This window comes from Chiloscyllium plagiosum, unplaced genomic scaffold (genome assembly GCF_037043375.1).
Source record: "Chiloscyllium plagiosum isolate Xiang-an unplaced genomic scaffold, Cpla_swu_hap1 HiC_scaffold_9, whole genome shotgun sequence".
Classification (NCBI taxonomy): Eukaryota; Metazoa; Chordata; class Chondrichthyes; order Orectolobiformes; family Hemiscylliidae; genus Chiloscyllium; species Chiloscyllium plagiosum.
Genome location: NW_028270147.1, coordinates 96,411,849 through 96,432,992, shown reverse-complemented (window position 1 = coordinate 96,432,992; position 21,144 = coordinate 96,411,849). Strand labels below are relative to the sequence as shown.

Here is a 21,144-nt window from a genome sequence, read left to right as displayed (position 1 = left end):
GTTGTTGGAGGGAATCCTGAGGGACAGGATGTACATGTATTTGGAAAGGCAAGGATTGATTCGGATAGTCAACGTGGCTTTATGCGTGGGAAATCACAAACTTGATTGAGTTTTTTTGAAGAAGTAACAAAAGAGGATTGATGAAGGCAGAGCAGTAGATGTGATTTATATGGACTTCAGTAAGGTGTTCAACAAGGTTCCCCATGGGAGACTGATTAGCAAGGTTAGATCTCATGGAATACAGGGAGAACTAGCCATCTGGATACAAAACTGGTTCAAAGGTAGAAGACAGACGGTGGTGGTAGAGGGTTGTTTTTCAGACTAGAGGCCTGTGACCAGTGGAGTGCCACAAGGATCGGTGCTGGGCCCTCTACTTTTTGTCATTTACATAAATGATTTGGATGTGAGCATAAGAGGTATAGTTAGTAAGTTTGCAGATGACACCAAAATTAGAGGTGCAGTGGATAGCGAAGAGGGTTACCTCAGATTACAACAGGATCTGGACCAGATAGGCCAATGGGCTGAGAAGTGGCACATGGAGTTTAATTCAGATAAATGTGGAGGTGCTGCGTTTTGGGAAAACAAATCTGAGCAGTATTTCTACACTTAATGGTAAGGTCCTAGGGAGTGTTGCTGAACAAAGAGACCTTGGAGTGCAGGTTCATAGATCCTCAAAAGTAGAGTCACAGGTAGATAGGATAGTGAAGGAGGCGTTTGGTATGCTTTCCTTTATTGGTCAGAGTATTGAGTACAGGAGTTGGGAGGTCATGGTTAGGCCACTGTTGGAATATTGCGTGCAATTCTGGTCTCCTTCCTATCGGAAGGATGTTGTGAAACTTGAAAGGGTTCAGAAAATATTTACAAGGATGTTGCCAGGATTGGAGGATCTGAGCTATAGGGAGAGGCTGAACAGGCTGCCGCTGTTTTCCCTGAAGCGTCGGAGGCTGAGGGGTGAACTTATAGAGGTTTACAAAATTATGAAGGGCATGGATAGGATAAATAGACAAAGTCTTTTGCTTTGGGTCGGGGAGTCCAGAACTAGAGGGCATAGGTTTAGGATGAGAGTGGAAAGATATAAAAGAGACCTATGGGGCAACTATTTCACGCAGAGGGTGGTACGTGTATGGAATGAGCTGCCAGAGGATGTGGTGGAGGCTGGTACAATTGCAACATTTAAGAGGCATTTGGATGGGTATATGAATAGGAAGGGTTTGGAGGGATATGGGCCAGGTGCTGGCAGGTGGGACTAGCTTGGGTTGGGATATCCGGTCGGCATGGACGGGTTGGACCGAAGGGTCTGTTTCCATGCTGTACATCTCTATGACTCTATCGCTAATAAATTAGCATTGTGCTATGTAGTACCTTTTCACACTTAGTGAGTGGACCTTGCTAAATGGTTTGTCTGTTTGTCTAAACCAGATGCTATGAAGTACTTCAATATTCAACTGGATCTCGGGCTGGTTCCAAAGGGTAATGACAATTAAAAAGCACAACATTTAATATACCCTTGAAGAAGCTTTAAAAAAAACCTATTTTTATTTAGCTTGAATGTGAGGAGACAGCGGCAAAAATTCAAACAAATTAGTTTAGATCAGCTCTACCATGAGACCTGCCCCTTGAAATTCCTAAAGAAGGTTACTCTAGTCAATTTCAGCAATAGAGGGAAGTTGAAATTATGGACAAATTTGGAGCCACCAGCAAACCCAAGCATAAAATCCAGGTTAAAAATTCAGTGTGGTGCTGAGGCAATTGAAATGCTAACCCGAGGCCTGCTTGTTCTCATGTGGGTTTAGAAGGTCCATTACACTGTATTGATGGAGAGAAATCTCTCATGGCCTGGCCAATAGTTATTCCTCAATGTGCATCATTTTTAAAAAAAATCTATTATTATTGCATTCCTATTTCTTGGATAGTACAATGTTCAAATTGGTTGTTGTTTTCTGTGTATTACAACAGTGACCATATCAACAGTACATTGTTAGCTATAAAACACTTTGGGACAACCCAAGGTTGCTAAAGGTACAATATAAACTTAAGATGCTCTTTCTTAAGAATCAGGATACTCCTTCAATTAATCTCTGATTACATGACTGACTTCACTATTCAGTCAAATGAAGCTCATTTTGAGCCTGTGACAGGACAGGATTAGGGCTCTGTCAGTTTCATTGTTGTCCCCGGCTGCTGTGAACTGCTGCAGCAAGACACAAGGAATGGAAGATCCATTGATCTTAGCCCAGTTTTTTTAGTGCTGTTTGCTTTATTTAGTCTTCTCCTCCCTCCATTTTATCTCATCAACATTCAGAGCAGATTTTATGAGCTGTTATCGCCGTAGGCAAGCAATTACAACTCAATCACTAGTGACTTGTCCTCATGCCCCTGCATACATCCAACATTAGGAAAAAGAAACAAGAGCATTGGTATTCTGCCCTGCCATTCATTCCATTTATTACACAAAAGCTCAAAATCATTCCATATTTACCACAGGGCACTTCACAGCTACACAGGCTGCTCGAGCAATAATTTCCATTGCTTGTCAATCAAATAAATAACACCAAATGATTTATACACTAGCTGCTGCAGTGCGTCAAATCCTGATTTATGCTTCTTTTTCCATTTAAAATCACAAGCATTATTACAGAAAAAGCTGTTCTACGAGACTAAAGGTAACAGGTTTACTTAGTATTTTTATTTCATATTGAGCATGAGACCACAGGCCAATTAGATGGTCTAATTTAAATATTTTGTTTAAAACAGGTGAGTTCTGAAGAGTTAACTAGGAATATCCACCATTTAAAATTCACCCAGAACAATTTTCCCCAGATGTAACAGGACTCACTTGTATTATTGCAAAGAATGCCTTATTATTTTTGTAGTTTCTTAATTTGTCACAAACATCTACGAGGTGCATTACAAGAAGTCTCAGTGACTAGTTAGCAAGGAAAACCTTTTATTTAGTGCCTCTCATGACCGTCAGAAGTCCTGAAGCATGTTACAGCTAATTAAGGATTCTGAAGTTTACTCCCTGTCCTAATGTAGGAATGTGGTAGCCAATTTGCATATATCAAACTCCATAATCACAATATGATAATGTACAGATAATCCGTATTTAATAATGATTGACTGACACATTTTTAATACATTGAGAATAGTGCCAAGGCATCTTTCATGTCCACCTGAAAGACTGACTGTACCTTGACTTAGATTAGAAAAATTAGGTTTATTGTCACAATTTAATATTTCATCCAAAACTGGCACTTGCCATAGTTTAGTACTCCCTCATAATTTGTAATGGAGTGTCAGCTTTGAATCTACATTGTTCTGACTTCGAGCTGAGAATAATCTTTGCACGGGTGACTTTATGGATAACACCACTCCTAGATAAAGTAACAAATGCAAATGTGCAGAAATGCAGCATTGCTGCTTGCTCACTCTGACAGCAGAATAATTGCTGATTTATATTACTGGATGTTTGGGCATTGAAAATTTGCATTTTTTTAAATAAAATAAACATCTTGGATGAATAGATCTATTTGCATCACTATACTTCACGTATTGAGCAATTTTGAACTTTACTTTGAAGGGGACTTATTGTTTTCTCAGAGTGGCCATTTATAAAGGCCGCACCATATCATCTGCATTGGGAATGTACACTCCAATTTTCTATGACATCCCACTAACAGCAAATTTAACTGGCTAATTATGCACACTGCAAATTTAATGCTGAAAAAAGCGGGAAGTTTTGCAAATATGTAGCAGGTTAACAGCATCCAAGATGAGAAAAGACAGATTATGATATTAATGTGTGCGTAGTAAGTGTGGTCACATATATTTATGGTATTTTCTGCTTCTACTTTTGCAAGTTTACAAATTATTTTAGCCATTCATAGAATCACAGAATCGTAGAATTCCTACAATATGGAAAGAAGCCATTCAGCCCATCAAGATTGCACCAATCCTCTGAAGAGCATCCCACCGAGACTCAGCCCTCCACCCTATCCCTGTAACCCCACATTTTTACTATAGTTAATTCACTTAGCCTGCACATCCCTGGATACTATGGGCAATTTAACATGACCTATCCACCTAACCTGCACATCTTTGGACTGTGGGAGGAAACCAGAGCACCCGAAAGAAACCCAAGCAAACCCAGGGAGAACTTGCAAACTCTACAAAGACAATATTGAATCGAAGAAGGGCTAATGCCCGAAACGTCGATTCTCCTGTTCCCTAGATGCTGCCTGACCTGCTGCGTTTTTCCAGCAACACATTTCCAATATTGAATCGAACCCAGGTCCCTGATACTGTGAGGCATTCGTGTATGCAGTGTGGTTTAGAGAGTTCAAAATAACTCATTTTGAAAGTGAAAACATAAAACTGATTTCTAATTGGACATTCTAATTCAAATAAGGGGCTATTCCCTTGGTAACAAACTTCACCAGGCTTACAGTGCACATTTCATAGCTAATTGCTGCATAAAATGCATGCTACACATTTAAGATCTATTCATTGATACAGAAGTGGATCTGGGTGGCTCATGTTTAGGGATCCGCCTCATACAACAAAAGGGGTATAATCATACAAGTCCCTGAGTTTTGAACTGATAGATTGTCTTTTGTGATATTCTCCAATATTCATGAGGTGAATTTCAAAACATTTGGTGAAATGAGGCCAAATGCATATTGTTTTGAGCTGCTTTATTTCACAGATAACAAGTGAATGTATCAAGCATCTGCACAGTGTCAACAGTAATTTAGCTCCTTCAAATCAAAACGTTCTGGTTCAAGTCCCACTCTGCTGGTGACACTTTAGTGCAGCACTGTCGGGGTGCTGCTCTGCCAGAGGTGCAGTCTTTCAGTGGGATGTTAAACCATGCCACCATTTGCCTGCTTCGGTAAATATAAACGTTTCTATGATGTTATTTTGAAGAACAGCAGAGGTGTTATCTTTGGGCTTTTGGACGGTATTTATCCTTAGTGAACATTACATACATACAGAATTGGAACCCATACTTCTATGACTGGAGCTGAAATCTCATCAATGCCATTCTGGCAGCAGCGGTCAGTTGACCCACTAAGTCCCAAAGGCTGGTTACTCAAGTGGCTTAGATTAAAACTGAGGGTCAACCTCCTCACCTATCCTCTTAATACATTGAATCATACAGAACCCTCAAAGGGCACAGAAAACATACCACTGAAAAGTATAAGTGCTAAATGTTAAGTCCTAATCATAAAATATTTGGCAAGTACGTGACTGACCAAGAACCTTTCCCCAAAATTGACTACTCAACCCAGGGTGTTTAATCAGTCAGGTTGTAATCCCCAATGCAGTTTTTGAGTTGTGAGCTCTGACGCAACAATCACTCCACCACCCCAAAAATATGGTCAAGAGCCAAGTCATTCTGCTGCTCAATAACTGAAACCATCACACTTCCCTCCCTGGCCAAGCTCAGCAACTCCTGTACCCAAATGTTCACTCTGGGTTCAGGCCAAGTCGAAGGCATTAAAACAGGGTCAGACTTGGTAAAGGTTTGAAAGTGCTCACTCCTGGAGGCCAGTGGTTCTGGCTTTACGAGGTATGCAATGCACCAATGCACTGACTGACAACTCCACAACAGAGACTGAATAGTAAAAATCAGCAAGTCAAGATGGGGAGGATGGAACAACTCAGTTCAGCCTAATCCTTTACTTTGCCAGTTAGTGCTGAAAGTAGATTGAGTGATATCACCTTTGCTCTTGGTTTGTGAATAAACAGTCAAAGCTGCTGTCTTTCAGAGAAGAAGTTAAAAAGAGGCAGGTGGACACAAATCTCCCACTTTGTATTCACACTGGTCTTACAGATTCTCACAAACTAACAGAGTAAATTAGGCCATTGAGCAAATTTGTCAATCTCTCTTCTTGAATTACTCCATCACTCCCTCCTGAGTATTTCCTCTAATTTAAATACACTGTTTATTTGCTTATCACTGGTGTCAAAGCACATGTCACTTCACTGTACCACCACTGTTTTAGGTTAGTTTCTAGTAACATCCATCAGCCAGACAGTTACATGACCAACTCTAACGCCTGCCCCGGTCACTGAAGCTGACATTATGTGGGATGAGTGCTGTTTTACACTGCACCCACAACTGCTGCAGTATCAGTCTTGTGTTGACAGCTCCCCAGTGTAAGCACAGGTGGGAGGGAAACAGCTCACTTGTTCTTTCAGTGTGTTTGCACCTGCAGTCATGATCGAGATTGACCATGATATGTGAGATGCTTGTGTTGTTAGAAATAGTGTATGGTTATGAATACCAGGGTGTTTATAGCTACTGAATCCAGTGGGGTCCTCACCCCTCTGTCATCAATGTGGCATAACTAAATCCAACCAACAGCTGAGGATACTCAAGACCCATCAAACTGGCTGCAATTGGGATGTAGGAGATTACATAGTTTTGACGAGAACTATTTGCGGCAGGCAACAAGCTTACTTTGTACTTGTTACTCCAGTGACAGCACTGAGTGGTGAGAGATTGAGATTGTGATCACAGATGAACATGCCTCCTACAGCTTTAATAAACAGCATAAATTCCAGCCTTGTCAATACTGCATAATATGCTTGTCACTGGTTTGATAAAAGATGGATGCGAGGCACATGCTGCAGGATCACTGGCTTAATGAGAATCTATGGATACCTCTTCCTGGGTTACACTGAGCTTACATTCAAAATATTACATACTTTATTATATCTGATGCAACAAAGCAAACAGAATCCTCTGTAAACCTCACTCTGGTATGTAAGGTAGCATCTTATTTTCCAATGAGTTATTTCAACATTTAAACAGAATAGTGTATTAAAGTTAACTGAGTCTAGCACAGAACGTTACACCATTTCTCTACGTGGTTGCCAATTTTCTTGGGTTAGAAACAGACTGTAACACAAGGAGTCTCTTCTCTAATGGTGAAAATACTCAAAACATTATTTAGGTCTCAGCTGATTTAGGGTGCACAATTTTGAGGTCTACACTTCAAGATGGATATTGAAGCAATCAAAAGGGTACATTACAGATTCATTGGGATGCTGTCCTATATAAAGATTTGAAATACTGAGACCGTTTTTTTTTAAATACAGAGGGGTCTACAGGGCAATTGATTTCAATGTTTAATATTATTAAAGAATGAGACAAGTTAGATAGGAACAAACTTGCCTGGGGTTTGTGATGCCTAGCATGGGGCTGCATGACTATAAAATGCAGTGCAGTGTTAAATTAATTACCTTATGAAGATGGAAGCAGAATTAGATAGACTCTTGACCAAACAAGGGATGAAAGGATATGCAGAGTGGACAGGAAAGTGGAGTTGATGGCACAATCAGATCACTCTTGATGTAAGAGGTTCAAGGGATTGATTGGCCTACTGCTGATCCTAATTCACATGTTTGTAGGTATGCAATACACAAGGGACAACCATTTGGGGAATGGGCTGGAGGGCAACCAATGACCTTTGAACTGTACATCATCAAGAACAACACAATTAGGAAAGAATGGAAAAGAATAGAGTATTTCCTCCATGTTTCTTGGTCACTTTGAATGATTTGCTATGGACTTGCTCCTAAACTTTGCTCAATGCTGATCAGAAACAAGATTGAAGGATTCTGTGGTAAATGCTTACTTCCTTTGATTTTCCTTCCCTTCCCCTGGGAGGTGACTTGGCAGTTCTTCATTACATTATTATGAATCTATACACCCTGAAGCCCACAGCCACCACTGAGCAATGTTAACTTATAAACATGCCTCCTCATGTTTAATATGAATACTAAAAATATTGCCCTTTCACAGACATGCTTGCTTTTCAAATGAAATGATCAGAATGAGACAATATTTAAATCCAACTCTACTTCAGCCAAGACAAAACAAAGAAAACATCTTGTATTTATATAGAACTTTTAATGTAGAAAAGTGTCCAAAGGTATTTCACAGTATAATTACCAAACAAATCTTGAAAATAAGCCGCATAATAAAAAACAGGTGGATAAGGGATTGCGGACAAAAATATCATATAGCATGTGCAAAATGAATATGGCCAACAGGACAACCCCCTAATAATAATGACTGGCCATGCAATAATTCCTTTTTATGTCCTGTTGTGCATAATCTAAGTCAATCAGAAAACACAGTGGGAATGTCACAAATCACACACTCTTGGTTTCTTCAATGGTTCCATGAGGGGTTCTCCAGCAAATATTGTTTCTATCGAATTCTGTTAGACAATTTTATCCAACCTGTCCAAACATGGTGTGATGATGACATACTTCTGAAGCACATGGGACTTGAAACCTGGCCTTCTGACCGAGAGGTAAGCACGTTCCTAACAAAGGGCTCATGCTCGAAATGTCGACTCTCCTATTCCACGGATGCTGCCTGACCTGCTGTGCTTTTACTAGCGCCACACTTTTTCAACACTACTACTACTACACCTCAAGAGGTCAAGTCTAGACTCTTACCTGCTAAAGAAATATTATTTTTCATTGAGTTATTGTAGCATTCTTCCTTTCAAAACCCACACTGTCAATGTCAGGTGATTACTTGTCTTCACTTGAGTTTTACTTAATCGTGGTGACTCATTTGTGTTACAAAGGGGGAGAAAAAAATTGGAATCCCAGGGTGTGATCGCAAAACAAATGCAAATAATCTTAATTTTGTGCAAATAAACAGGAATTTGACTCATTTAAGCACAGCCCATCAGTTTTGGCTACTTTGAATCCAGAGCTGACAGGATAATTTATGAACCACACACTCGGTCTCCAGTGTTATAGGTTTTAAAACAACAAATGATCACAATAAACATCAGATCACAGTGCTCTAATGTTTCTACTGTGTCTAAAATGGAGGCTTTTCAAATAAGCAAATGGAAGCCAACTGCCAAATTAGCTTGAAAATAATGATGAAAAATTCTCTTCTCTAATTATGCCACAGAAAGGAGCAAGACCTTGAGAAAATGGTCTGATCCTTTGCACTGCAGAGCAGATGAATAAAGTGCCTATTCAAATTAAACACAAGACTAAATGAAGCAATTAAATGAGATCAGCTACATTTACTACACGAGGGCTCACGTTTGCCGCTAATAGAGGACACTCATGGTGAACTGAGTGACAGCATTTTGATTTCTACAAATGAGGATCATACAATACATGGGCAACAAGAGCCATACAAATTCTTCAAGCAAGAAAGGTGCAGTCAGCCTCAAAACAATTTGCCTTGTTTTGTTTTCTCTAATTTGTGCTCTCTGATGCCATAGGATCAGCTCACAGGGAGGTGTTTCAGTCCATCATGTCTATCCTTTAAATCCTTTGCTAATACCCTTCTAAGTGGTCCTATAGTCTGTGCATTAGTATCACGGAAACACTCAGCTTTCAGACACATATCTATGAAGAGAGAAAACGGTTTTAATGCTTTAAGTCGATATCATAAGGACTGGAAGAGGTTGTGGTTTATCAGTGTGTTAGCTTGAAATTAGCTTACGTAAAATTTCTAAATCTGCGATTGACTCCTTTTGTGATGAAAGAGCATCGATACAAAACCTTAACTCTGTTTCTTTCTCTACTAACAGTGCCTGATCTGCACAGTGCTTCCAGCATTTCCTAATTTTATTTCTTCTTTCAGCTCTGGTATAGAGGCCAGAAAAAGGTGAGGTAACTGGCACAATACAGAGTGATGTAATAGCAGCAACTTAAATGTAGAGCTGAAACTACATACAACTGCATTCAAACCAAACAATGCAGTTTCTGACCAACCAGTTAAAACAATAAAAATACTTGTTAAAAGTGGGAAAATTAAACTCAGACTAAAATGGGGTGAAGAGTAAATCATGATTTGAGAATTACCTAAATCTAAAACATGATCTGAAAAATGACATACAAGTTCAGACTTGTAATGCTTTTCCAGCTGCAATAATAAGGAATTCATATTAGCTCAGTAATCTGTGGTGTTTTATTATACATTACACAATCTCTTTATTCTGATCTCAGGAGACTAACCATGGAAGAAACCTATACACATCAGACCGGTCTACAGGCAATGAACTAAAAGATTTATCACATTGAAAGTGGATTTGAGACTTAGAAGCTGCTAAGGGAATGGAGAGAAATAGCAGACTGGAGATGGACAATCAGCTCACATGAAAAGAGAAATATCTGAAAACAATACAATTAGTTGCCATTTTCCCTAAACTTATTAAATCCCACTTGCAGTCAGGTATCTTTGAAGCACATTCTTAGACTACAGCCTTCAGCCAAATTTCAATCTGTGACAATGGTGTCATCAGTGCATGAGGCAGGACAAATAACTATTTCTCACCAGCTTACCTTTGTGTGTACTGTAGAGAGCAGCAAAGGTCACCACAAAGAAGGTGGTTGAGTACTTCCCAGCATTGACTAGATGAGGGAACGCTCGCTTGGTGTCTCGGTAACGGCGCAGGCACTGGGTGAAGCGTACCCACGCAGGCAGACACTGGATGATGGCTCTTACTCCATAGGAGTAGCTGTGGCACACGTTATCACCTATAACAAGCAAAAGGGAAACAGATCAGCAATTGCAACAGGACAGAAACGTTTAACTGTCCCTTTGATTTTTTTCCTTATTCACTCATGGGTTATAGACATTGCCCTTGAGAAGGTGGTCGTGGGATGATTTCGTGAACCACTGCAATCATGTGCCACGGTTTGCCTATTTGAAAATTCCTTTATTCTGTTGCAAATTTGTCATTCTCCCCATTTATAATTTGAGTGGGATGCCAGTCCAACAGCCAGATTAAACAAAGATATTTGAAATCTGCACTGATTACTTTCTGATCAGAGATCACCTTGATACAGCAGCGAGTCTCAATAATAACCCCTGGGGAAAAGTCTGTGGCTATTGACCCTATTTATTCTTCGTTATCTTGTATACCTCCTTCAGGTCTCCTCTCTTCCTCCTTCCCTCCAGAGAGAAAAATCCAAGCCTATTCAACCTTTCTTCATAAAGCAAGTGTTCCAGGCCAGGCAGCAGATCCTTATTCATCCTCTTGATGGAGTTTAGAAGGATGAGTAGGGATCTGGTAAACCTTCCTTGCACCCACTCCAAAGCCTCCATATCCTTCCTATAGTAGGGCGAACAGAACTGGACACAATATTCCAATTGTGGTCTCCCCAGGGACTTGTAGAGCTATAGCAAAACCTCGCGGCTCTTAAACTCGATCCCCCTGTTCATGAAAGCCAAAACACCATATGCTTTCTTAACTACCCTATCCACTTGGGTGACAACTTTGAAGGATGCATAAGGGTCAGTGTTGGGACCACATCTTTTTGCTTCATACATTAATGATCTGGATGAAGGAACTGAGGGCATTCTAGCTAAGCGTGCAGATGATACAAAGATATGTGGAGGGGTAGGTAGTATTGAGGAGGCAGGGAGGTTGCAGAAAGATTTAGACAGGTTAGGAGAATAGGCAAAGATGTGGAAGATGAAATACAACGTGGGAAGGTGTGAGGTCATGCCCTTTGCTAGGAAGAATAGAGGTATGGACTATTTTCTAAATGGGGAGAAAATTTAGAAATCTGACATGTGAAGGGATTTGGGAGTCCTGGTCCAGCTTTCTCTTAAGGTAAACTTGCAGGTCGAGACGGTACTTAGGAAGGCAAATACAATGTTGTAATTCATCTTGAAAGGACTGGAATACAAAAACAGAGAAGTACTTCTGAGGCTTTGTGAAGCTCTGGTCAGACCACATTTCAAGTACCATGCCTCAGGAAAGATGTATTGGCCCTCGATCGGGTCCAGAGGAAGTTCATGAGAACGATCCCAAGAGTGAACATATGAGGAGTGTTCGAAGACTCTGGAACTATACTCGATGGAGTTTAGAAGGATGAGTAGGGATCTATTGAAACTTACAGAATACTGAATGGCTTGGACATGGTGGTCGTTGAGAAGATGTTTCTATTGGCAGGAGGGATGAGGACTCAGGGACACATCCTTAGAGTAAAGGGATGACCTTTTAGAAGAGATATAAGGAGAAACTTCTTTAGCCAAAGAGTGTGAATCTGTGGAATTCATTGCCATAGAAGGCTGTAGAGGGCAGGTCATTGAGTATATTTAAAACAGAGATAGATAAGTTCTTGATTGCCAAGGGGATCAAAGGTTACGAGGAGAAAGTGGGAAAACGAGGTTGGGAAACCTATCCGGCATGACTGAATGGCGGAGCAGACTCGAAGGGCTACATTAGGCTAGAATTCCATGACACATACCACACTATCACATCTTGCTCAAAAAGGTCATTGATTTTCATGGATATCACAACACTAATATTTGATGCATTCAGCAGTCTGTTAAATGGTAAAGTTGGTCCCAGGATTGAGGGATTCAAGGGGTCACTAGTTTTAGAGTTAACCCACATAGAGGGTTGCTCCAGTGAAACATTCATAGTACAGTTTGTGTTAATCACATTCCTGAGGCTCAAATGCATTATGCAGGTTAGGCCCACTGTTGGAATATTGCGTGCAATTCTGGTCTCCTTCCTATCGGAAAGATGTTATGAAACTTGAAACGGTTCAGAAAAGATTTACAAGGATGTTGCCAGGGTTGGAGGATCTGAGCTACAGGGAGAGGCTGAACAGGCTGGGGCTGTTTTCCCTGGAACGTCGGAGGCTGAGGGGTGACCTTATAGAGGTTTACAAAATTATGAGAGACATGGATAGGATAAATAGACAAAGTCTTTTCCCTGCGATTGGGGAGTCCAGAACTAGAGGTCATAGGTTTAGGTGAGAGGGGAAAGATATAAAAGATACCTAAGGGGCAACTTTGTCACGCAGAGGGTGGTACATGTATGGAATGAGCTGCCAGAGGATGTGGTGGAGGCTGGTACAATTGCAACATTTAAGAGGCATTTGGATGGGTATATGAATAGGAAGGGTTTGGAGGGATATGGGCCGGGTACTGGCAGGTGGGACTAGCTTGGGTTGGGATATCTGGTCTGTTTCCATGCTGTACATCTCTATGACTCTATGACTCTATGACTCTAAATGGAATAGGTTAACTGATGCTAATATCTAGAATCAATTGTGAGCATTCTTCACAATAGATAGTTGAAGATCTTTTAGAAGCAGTCTGCAATTTGACCGCACATGTAATTCTGTAAATTCCCTTGGCTCTCACAATTCTATTAACAATAGTAAAATAAACTAAGCATGAAATAATTATATGTTGATGACATTCACACATCAAAACATTTTTTGTTTCAATTCAACCAAGTAAAATTTGTTCTTGCAATTCACAAATCCTTTAATTTGAAACTGGTTAATAAATTATTGAAACCCCTCACGCAGAATATTTTAAAGCAAAGGTGAATTAAGCAACTAACGCTGAACTTTTTCCCAAAGATTTCTTGCATCATCTCTTTTCCAACACGAAGGATTGCTTGCTACTTACATAAGGTGAAAGTGAGGACTGCAGATGCTAGAGATTAGAGTTGAAGGGGTGGGTGTAGGAAAAGCACAGCAGGTCAGGCAGCATTCGAGGAGCAGGAAAATCAACATTTTCTACAATTCACAGACTCCCATAGCTACCTGGACGACACCTCCTCCCACCCCATCTCCTGTAAAAATGCTATCCCTTATTCCCAATTCCTCCACCTCCGCCACATCTGCTCCTAGGAGGACCATCTCCACCACAGAACACACCAGGTGGCGGCCTTCTTTAAAGATTGCAATTTCCCCTCCCACCGTGGTTGATGATGTCCTCCAGCGCATCTCATTCACTTCCTGCACCTCTGCCCTCGAACCCCACCCCTCCAACCACAACAAGGCCAGAACCACTCTGGTCCTCACCTTCCACCCCACCAACCTCCGTATACATCGTATCATCCTCCGCCATTTTCACCACCTACAAACGGACCCCACTACCACACATATTTCCTTCCCCACCCCTATCCGCTTTCTGTAAAGACCGTTCCCTCCAAGACTACCTCGTCAGGTTCACGCCCCCCCAACAACCCATCCTCCCCTCCCGGCACCTTCCCCTGCCAGTGCAAGAATTGCAAAGCCTGAGTCCCCACCTCCCCCCTCACCTCCGTCCAAGACCCCAAAGGAGCCTTCCACATCCATCAAAGTTTCACCTGCACTTCCACATGCCATTTACTGTATCCATTGCTCCCGATACGGCCTCCTCTACACTGGGGAGGCAGGGTGCCTACTCGCAGAGTGCTTCAGAGAACATCTCCGGGACACCTGCACCCAACCGCCCCATGGCCGAGCACTTCAACTCCCCCTCCCACTCCGCCAAGGACGCAGGTGCTGGGTCTCCTCCATCGCCACTTATCACCTGACGCCTGGAGGAAGAACTCATCTTCCGTCTTGGGACTCTCCACCCCAATGGTTTTCTTATTTCCCCTACCCCCACCTTATCCCAGTTTCAACCTTCCAGCTCGGCAGTATCCTCATGATTTGCCCCATCTGTCTACCTTCCTTCCCACCTATCCACTCCGCCCAATCACCATTACCCTCACCCCCATCCCACCTAATGCACTCTCAGTTACCTTCTCCCCAGCTCCACCTCTCCCATTTATCTCTCCACCCCCGAGGTTCCCAGCCTCATTCCCGATGAAGGGCTTTTGCCCGAAACAACAATTTTCCTGCTCCTCAGATGCTGCTTGACCTGCTGTGCTTTTCCAGCACCATACTCTCGACTGCTACACACACAAGACAGATGTATGCAGCTGAGTTACAAAATGGGCGAGCATCACTGCTCACTCTAATCTCCCAGAAGTTCCTGTATTGGACAAGTACAGGTTGGTCCCTTTATGTCACCATGCATTCAGTCAAATGAAAACAAAGGGCCCTCAAACTTGAATGAGTAGGGTGCACACAACAATAACACTTATGCAACAAATTTTGAAGAACATCCCTGACATTCAGCAATTCCTTATTGGTTCACTATGCACAGAATGGAGGGATACTAATAAACAACTATTTACTTGATGTCTGGAATACACAAAGGGAAAAAGAAAGATTTACTCCTCCCCTTGTATGAAGATGATCACACCTGGTTTTAGCTGCAATGGGAGATCTAGCCAGCTGGCATTTTGGACAAGTAGTCAGTCTTCATGTGAGTGCCAATTAAGCTATTCTACAGTGTTTTCTATCAATTACTTTTGTATTTATTAAACAAATTCCAGCAACCAATGTGAATTTTTGTTGCTTCCTAATCCCAACTGCACCACCCCAGATGAGATCAGTTGCCTTACTAAAGATATGGAATCAAACCTGGAACTTTGCTGGTTTCAGCAGCTCCAAAATACAGAGTACACAAGACTACTAAGAACAGGACTAGGCTATTTAGCACCTCAATTCTGTTCTGTAAATAATTAGATTAGGTTAATCTTAAATTTGATTCCATTTACCCGTTTTGCTTTATATCTTTGAAAAATATCTGATCTTAATCTTGAAAATTTCAAATGACCCAGCATCCACAGCCTTTTGGGAGAGAATTCCACATTCCTGATATCTTGTGTGCATTTCCTAATTTCAATTGCGAATAGTCTAATTCCAATATTAAGACTGCGCCTCATTATTCTGGGTTTCCCCACCAGCAGGGATGGCTTCTTTCTTTCTACGCAACTGAATCTCTTTTCATTTGAAAGATCTCAATCAGATCATTTGTTTTTTAAAGTCAAGTGAATACGACATATTTATGATGCTTACATCAATAATCTAAAATTTTAAACTTTAGTATAATCCTGAACAATGTACACTTCACTCCCTCTAAGGCCAATATCTCCTTCAGGAGGTGCAATGTCCAGAATTGAACATAGCACTCCAGATCTATCTTTGCCAAGGTGTTGGAAGTGTTAAATCTCAAAAATAAATAATTGCAACTTCAAGACAACTTTTGGATATGGAAAATATGAAGCAGAAACAATGCAGATTTTGAACCTCAGTGCAATTATTCAGCATGATGTATTACCTGGAGCACTGAGCAGTCCTTCACTCAAGCTCCAGTTCAGTTCAAAGCTATAAAAGCAGATCATGTACTCCAGGTCCATCAAGATTGTAGCCAAGCTGTTCAACTGGTCGGCCAGCCAAAAATCTGCAAACTCTACTTTGTGGAATGGAGCTGTGAAGACTCTGAACTGTGGGGACAAGAGAAAAAACATCAATCAACAACAATTTATAGATACAGAGGTTGCGCCACCTTTGGTATCAGATGATTGAAAGCCAATCTGCGTCACTACTCAACAAGTTAGAAGTATACAGCATAATTCCCTTTCCTAAATCAGCAGATTTAGGAAATTTAGTATTTAGCTCACAAGTAATGAATGACATGTCAACCTAGATTTATATTACAACCATCCCTACATCACTTTTGGATAAGTCACAAGTGGAATGGTTGAGTTCACTCATGAAACATATACTGATTCATTGATGGGAGAACCTGAGTGATTTACTGGTGGTGGTTAATATATGAAAAAAAAATCCTTGAGTGAGGGGAAGAAAAAAAAAGTTCAGTTGTGTGTGAGAGTACTTCTGGATATTACAAAAAAAGAAAAACAGAAACTGATATGGATATGGGGTAAACTTGTGTGGCACACTGTCCTTTCAGATTTGGCATCTGGATTTAAATCCAGTCCATCCAGATAATTTCTTCTCTCTGCTGGTTCCAAGTTTGCACATTTCCCACATGAAACTGGAACATCACCCAAACATGGATAACTGATCTGGGAAACTGAACTAACATAATGGAGGAAAACAAAAAACTGGAGCAAGATATTGAGCAGGAGTGGGCCATTCAACTCTCCCCAGCCTGCTCTGCTATTCCAGATCATGATCGATAATCTACCTTAACAGCATTTTACGAAACTACCATCATTTCCCCTGATGTCATTAGCAACTTTACTTTTAAGCTGCACGACTTCTCCAAGGTTCTATGCATGGCAATTGGCATTGCCTTGTCAATTGTAGGATTGACTTCCCTTTCAAATGTTACAGCAATACAAGGACATCAATGACCCAGGCAGATAGGAAGAAAGTTTGTGAGAAGATTTGTAGCTCGGGTGCTCGTTTAGATTAGATTAGATTACTTAGTGTGGAAACAGGCCCTTCGGACCAACAAGTCCACACTGCCCCGCCGAAGCGCAACCCACCCATACCCCTACATTTACCCTTTACCGAACACTACGGGCAATTTAGCATGGCCAATTCACCTGACCTACACATCTTTGGACTGTGGGAGGAAACCGGAGCACCCGGAGGAAACCCACGCAGACACTGGGAGAACGTGTAAACTCCACACAGTCAGTCGCCTGAGGCGGGAATTGAACCCAGGTCTCTGGCGCTGTGAGGCAGCAGTGCTGACCACTGTGCCACCGTGCCGCCCACGGTGTTGTGGTTCTGTTCACCTCTATTGACAAAACCCTAGCCACAGAAACAATAGCCAACCTGCTGGACATACAGAACAGACAACAGCACGTTGAACCTATCAACGAAGACGGCATACTCAAACTACTGGACCTGTGCCTCACAACACACTTCACATTCAACAACCAAATATATGAACAAATCAACGGCACACCCATGGGCTCACCCATCTCTGGACTCACCCATCTCTGGACTCATAGCAGAAGCGGTAATGCAAAGATTAGAACAAACAGTCTTACCGCAAATTCAACCCAAACTCTGGGTCAGATATGTGGATGACACCTTTGTAATCATTAAAAACACAGAAATAGAGAACACACACCGGATCATCAACGCCACACTCACAGGAATCCGATTCACTAGAGAGGAAGAAAAGGACAACCAACTCCCATTCCTAGACGTGATGGTACAGGGAACACCGAACGGAGAATTCACCACAAAGGTACACAGGAAAGCCACACGGACAGGCCAAGTCCTGAACGAAAGCAACCACCCCAACACACACAAAAGAAGTTGCATCAAGACACTATTCAAAAGGGCCACAACACACTGCAGTACACCAGAACTGCAAAAAGAGGAAGAAGAACACCTATACAATGTATTCGCCAAAAACGGATACCCGTGCAATTTCATCAACAGTTGCCTAAGGGAAAGACAACGGAACGAGGACATGCCGCAACCCAAAGGACTAGCCACACTACCATACATCAGGAGCATTTCCGAACTGACAGCCAGACTACTGCGACCACTAGGATTCATAACAGCACACAAACCAACAGCCACACTCAGATAACTCACCAGAACCCAGCATGAGCAAAATCAACGTAGTGTACAAAATCCCATGCAAGGACTGCACAAAACGCTACATAGGACAAACAGGAAGACAGCTAACGATCCGCATCCATGAACACCAACTAGCCACGAAACGACACGACCAGCTATCCTTTGTAGCCACACACGCAGATGGCAAGCAACATGAGTTCGACTGAGACAATAGTATTATTATAGGACAAGCCAAACAGAGAACAGCCAGGGAATTCCTAGAGGCATGGCACTCATCCACAGATTCAATCAATAAGCACATCGACCTGGACCCAACATACTGACCACTGCAACGGACAGCTGGAACTGACAACCGGAAGCGGCAGATTCAAACCACTATAAATGCTGGAGGAAAGATCACAGAAGCACTTCACATGAAGCTCCCAAGCACTGAGGATGTCACCTCGACAGAGGACGAAACGTCTGCAACACAAATTCCCAGCTCGGCGAACAGAACCACAACGGATAGGAAGAAAATTAGATTAAACACTGGTTATTAGCACCTAGAAATCTATTGGTCCTTGACTTCAGCATAATTAATTACTGAGCTAGGTAGGGATTTCCAAACATCACTGCCCACTGACTGAAGAAATTCCTCCTGTTCTCATTGCTAATGGATTGCCCCCTATTCTAAGAGTAATTTCCTTGATCAAAGTTAAAAATCACACAACACCAGGTTATAGCCCAACAGGTTTATTTGGAAGCACTGGCTTTTGGAGCGCTGCTCCTTCATCAGGTGGTTGTGGAGTAGCACTTCGAAAGCTAGTGCATCCAAATAAATCTGTCGGGCTATAACCTGGTATTGTGGGATTTTTAACTTTGTACACCTCAGTCCAACACTGGCATCTCCAAATCATGACTTCCTTGATCAAGAGAGCCCCATCCAGGGGGAAACATATTTCCTGCATCTATCTTATCTATCTCCTTAAAAATGTTATAAGTTTGAGTTAGGTTTTGTGGAACCTGAAAGGAGGATGAATTACGCTGCAGCTATACTGTGCTATTGATGGGAGCCGGCTTTGAAGAGCTCGAAGGGCAAGTTGACATTTATTTAAAGACAAAATTATTTTCACTCTTCCCTGCTGATGTCTTTGACACCCCATTGGGACTGTTCCTTTCATGCCCATTAACCTATCGCATTCTGCCCAAGTGTCCACGATTCCTGTATGATACTTGACAGTCTCTGGACAAGCAAAGATCAGAAATGATAAGTTTATTCAACTGTTACTTCCTGAATTGCAAAACCTCTACCACGGAAGCTGAGAACAGGTAACTGAACACTGACCACAGGTCAAAGCTGAGATTTATTTTTGTTACATGGGTCAGCAACTTGTTCGACGAGGTCACTGAGCTGCTGGTTACTGACTACTTCTGGTATTGTTCATGGTTTGTGATTCACATGGGAAAGCTAAAATCTATTTTAAGTAAATGATTGTTTAAAGTTTCAGAATTCTAAAAACAGGCAACTTATATTTCACTCTGTTTTAAGAGCAAAAATGATGTCATACTGGGGAAAATATCACTATATACTTCCCTGACCGGATATCCCTCCCTGTTGTGATGTGCAATGAATCTGGCTGTGAACTATAGTGAATCAAAGTACAATCTGACTACCCTATGGAGATATGAGTTCTGTTAAATTTCCAACGGCGCAAACAGAATGCAAAGATTAAAGAACTAAGTTCTAAACTTTCATATGGGGTTCCGAGAGACTGTATGTTTTCATTTATGACTTGCCCATAGAGTCCAGTTACACTTCATTACAGTGCATTAATTGCTTGCTTCTTTAAAATGACGTGTTAAAAGGGCACTTCTCTAAGTTCTCAGAATGTCCTAAAGCACTTCACAGCCAAAGAATTATGTTTGAAACGCATTCACTTAGGCAGGCAAAGATGGCAAATAATTCAGACACAGTAGGACTGTTGAGTGGGTTGCAAAAGGGAACAATACTTTAAAAACAAAGATTTACGAGGCATGTGGCACATCTTTTAGAACATACTGCACTATTGTGCTTCATCACCTCTTTGAAAACAGAATTGCATTTCATGACCTCTGGAAATATTTCAAGCACTCTTGCTTAGTTGGGACACCCTCCCTTAATGCAGGAAACATTTTGGATTCTGAGACAGCCGGCCCAGTTTCATCACGACTGAGTTTGATGGAGGTCAAGAAGGTCCCACTTTGTCAATTGCTCCTCACCTGAGACCTGGTGAACCTCACTCAGGTTAAGCTCACTACCAGGTACCTTTCTCTAATGAGAGAGCAGCCTTATGGTCCTTTCGGACTACGGCCACTTCACTTCACTGAGCTTAAAAGTGATGCCTTGTACAGTCCAAATGTCATACCTTCAAGTGTAAAATTTCATAAGAAGGTTGGGATATGCGGGACTGGAATGAAAGGTAGTAAAATTACATTCTTTGGCGAGCAAAAAGACATCTTGAAGAGTTGGTTGATTGTTTGGTGGTCTTTTGCCTATTCTTATAAAGACCAAAGTGAAATAGCTTCATTCCCAAACTCAGCATTGTGGAGCAAAGAATCCCTTATATTTCATCAACAAACACTGTTACCACTCAGTGATATAAAACACAGAAAATAGAAACATTGACAACAGGAGCAGGAGTCAGCCATTTCAGCCCTTTGAGCCTGCTCCACCATTCAATATGATCAGTCTCTTGTTCCTGCTTACTCTCTTTGATCTCTTTAGCCCAAAGAACCACATCTAACTCCTTTTGAAGCTATGTATATGCTATGCAATTCTATTTGGAAAGAGACAGCTTGAATCCATGTTGCAACTTTCATAACGTCAGGATATACCAAAGTACATCAAAGCCAATGAATGCTTTTGAAAGATGGCCAGTATTGCAGTGCGGAGAAATATCAGAGACAATTTACACAAGGCAAAAA

The 21,144-nt window shown here is 41.5% G+C and overlaps 1 protein-coding gene across 2 annotated transcripts in view; it reads right to left on the bottom strand.

Annotated features, from left to right (window-relative positions):
* Positions 1-21,144, bottom strand: part of LOC122554626 (solute carrier family 53 member 1-like) — a 332,318-nt gene that overhangs the window by 45,744 nt on the left and 265,430 nt on the right. For both annotated transcript variants that reach the window (XM_087990928.1, XM_043699948.2), the window contains exons 10-11: positions 15,968-16,133; positions 10,339-10,533 (exon numbers count right to left, since the gene is read on the bottom strand). In XM_087990928.1, coding sequence (XP_087847054.1) covers positions 10,339-10,533; positions 15,968-16,133 — 361 coding nt within the window. The remainder of the gene's footprint in view (positions 1-10,338; positions 10,534-15,967; positions 16,134-21,144) is intronic.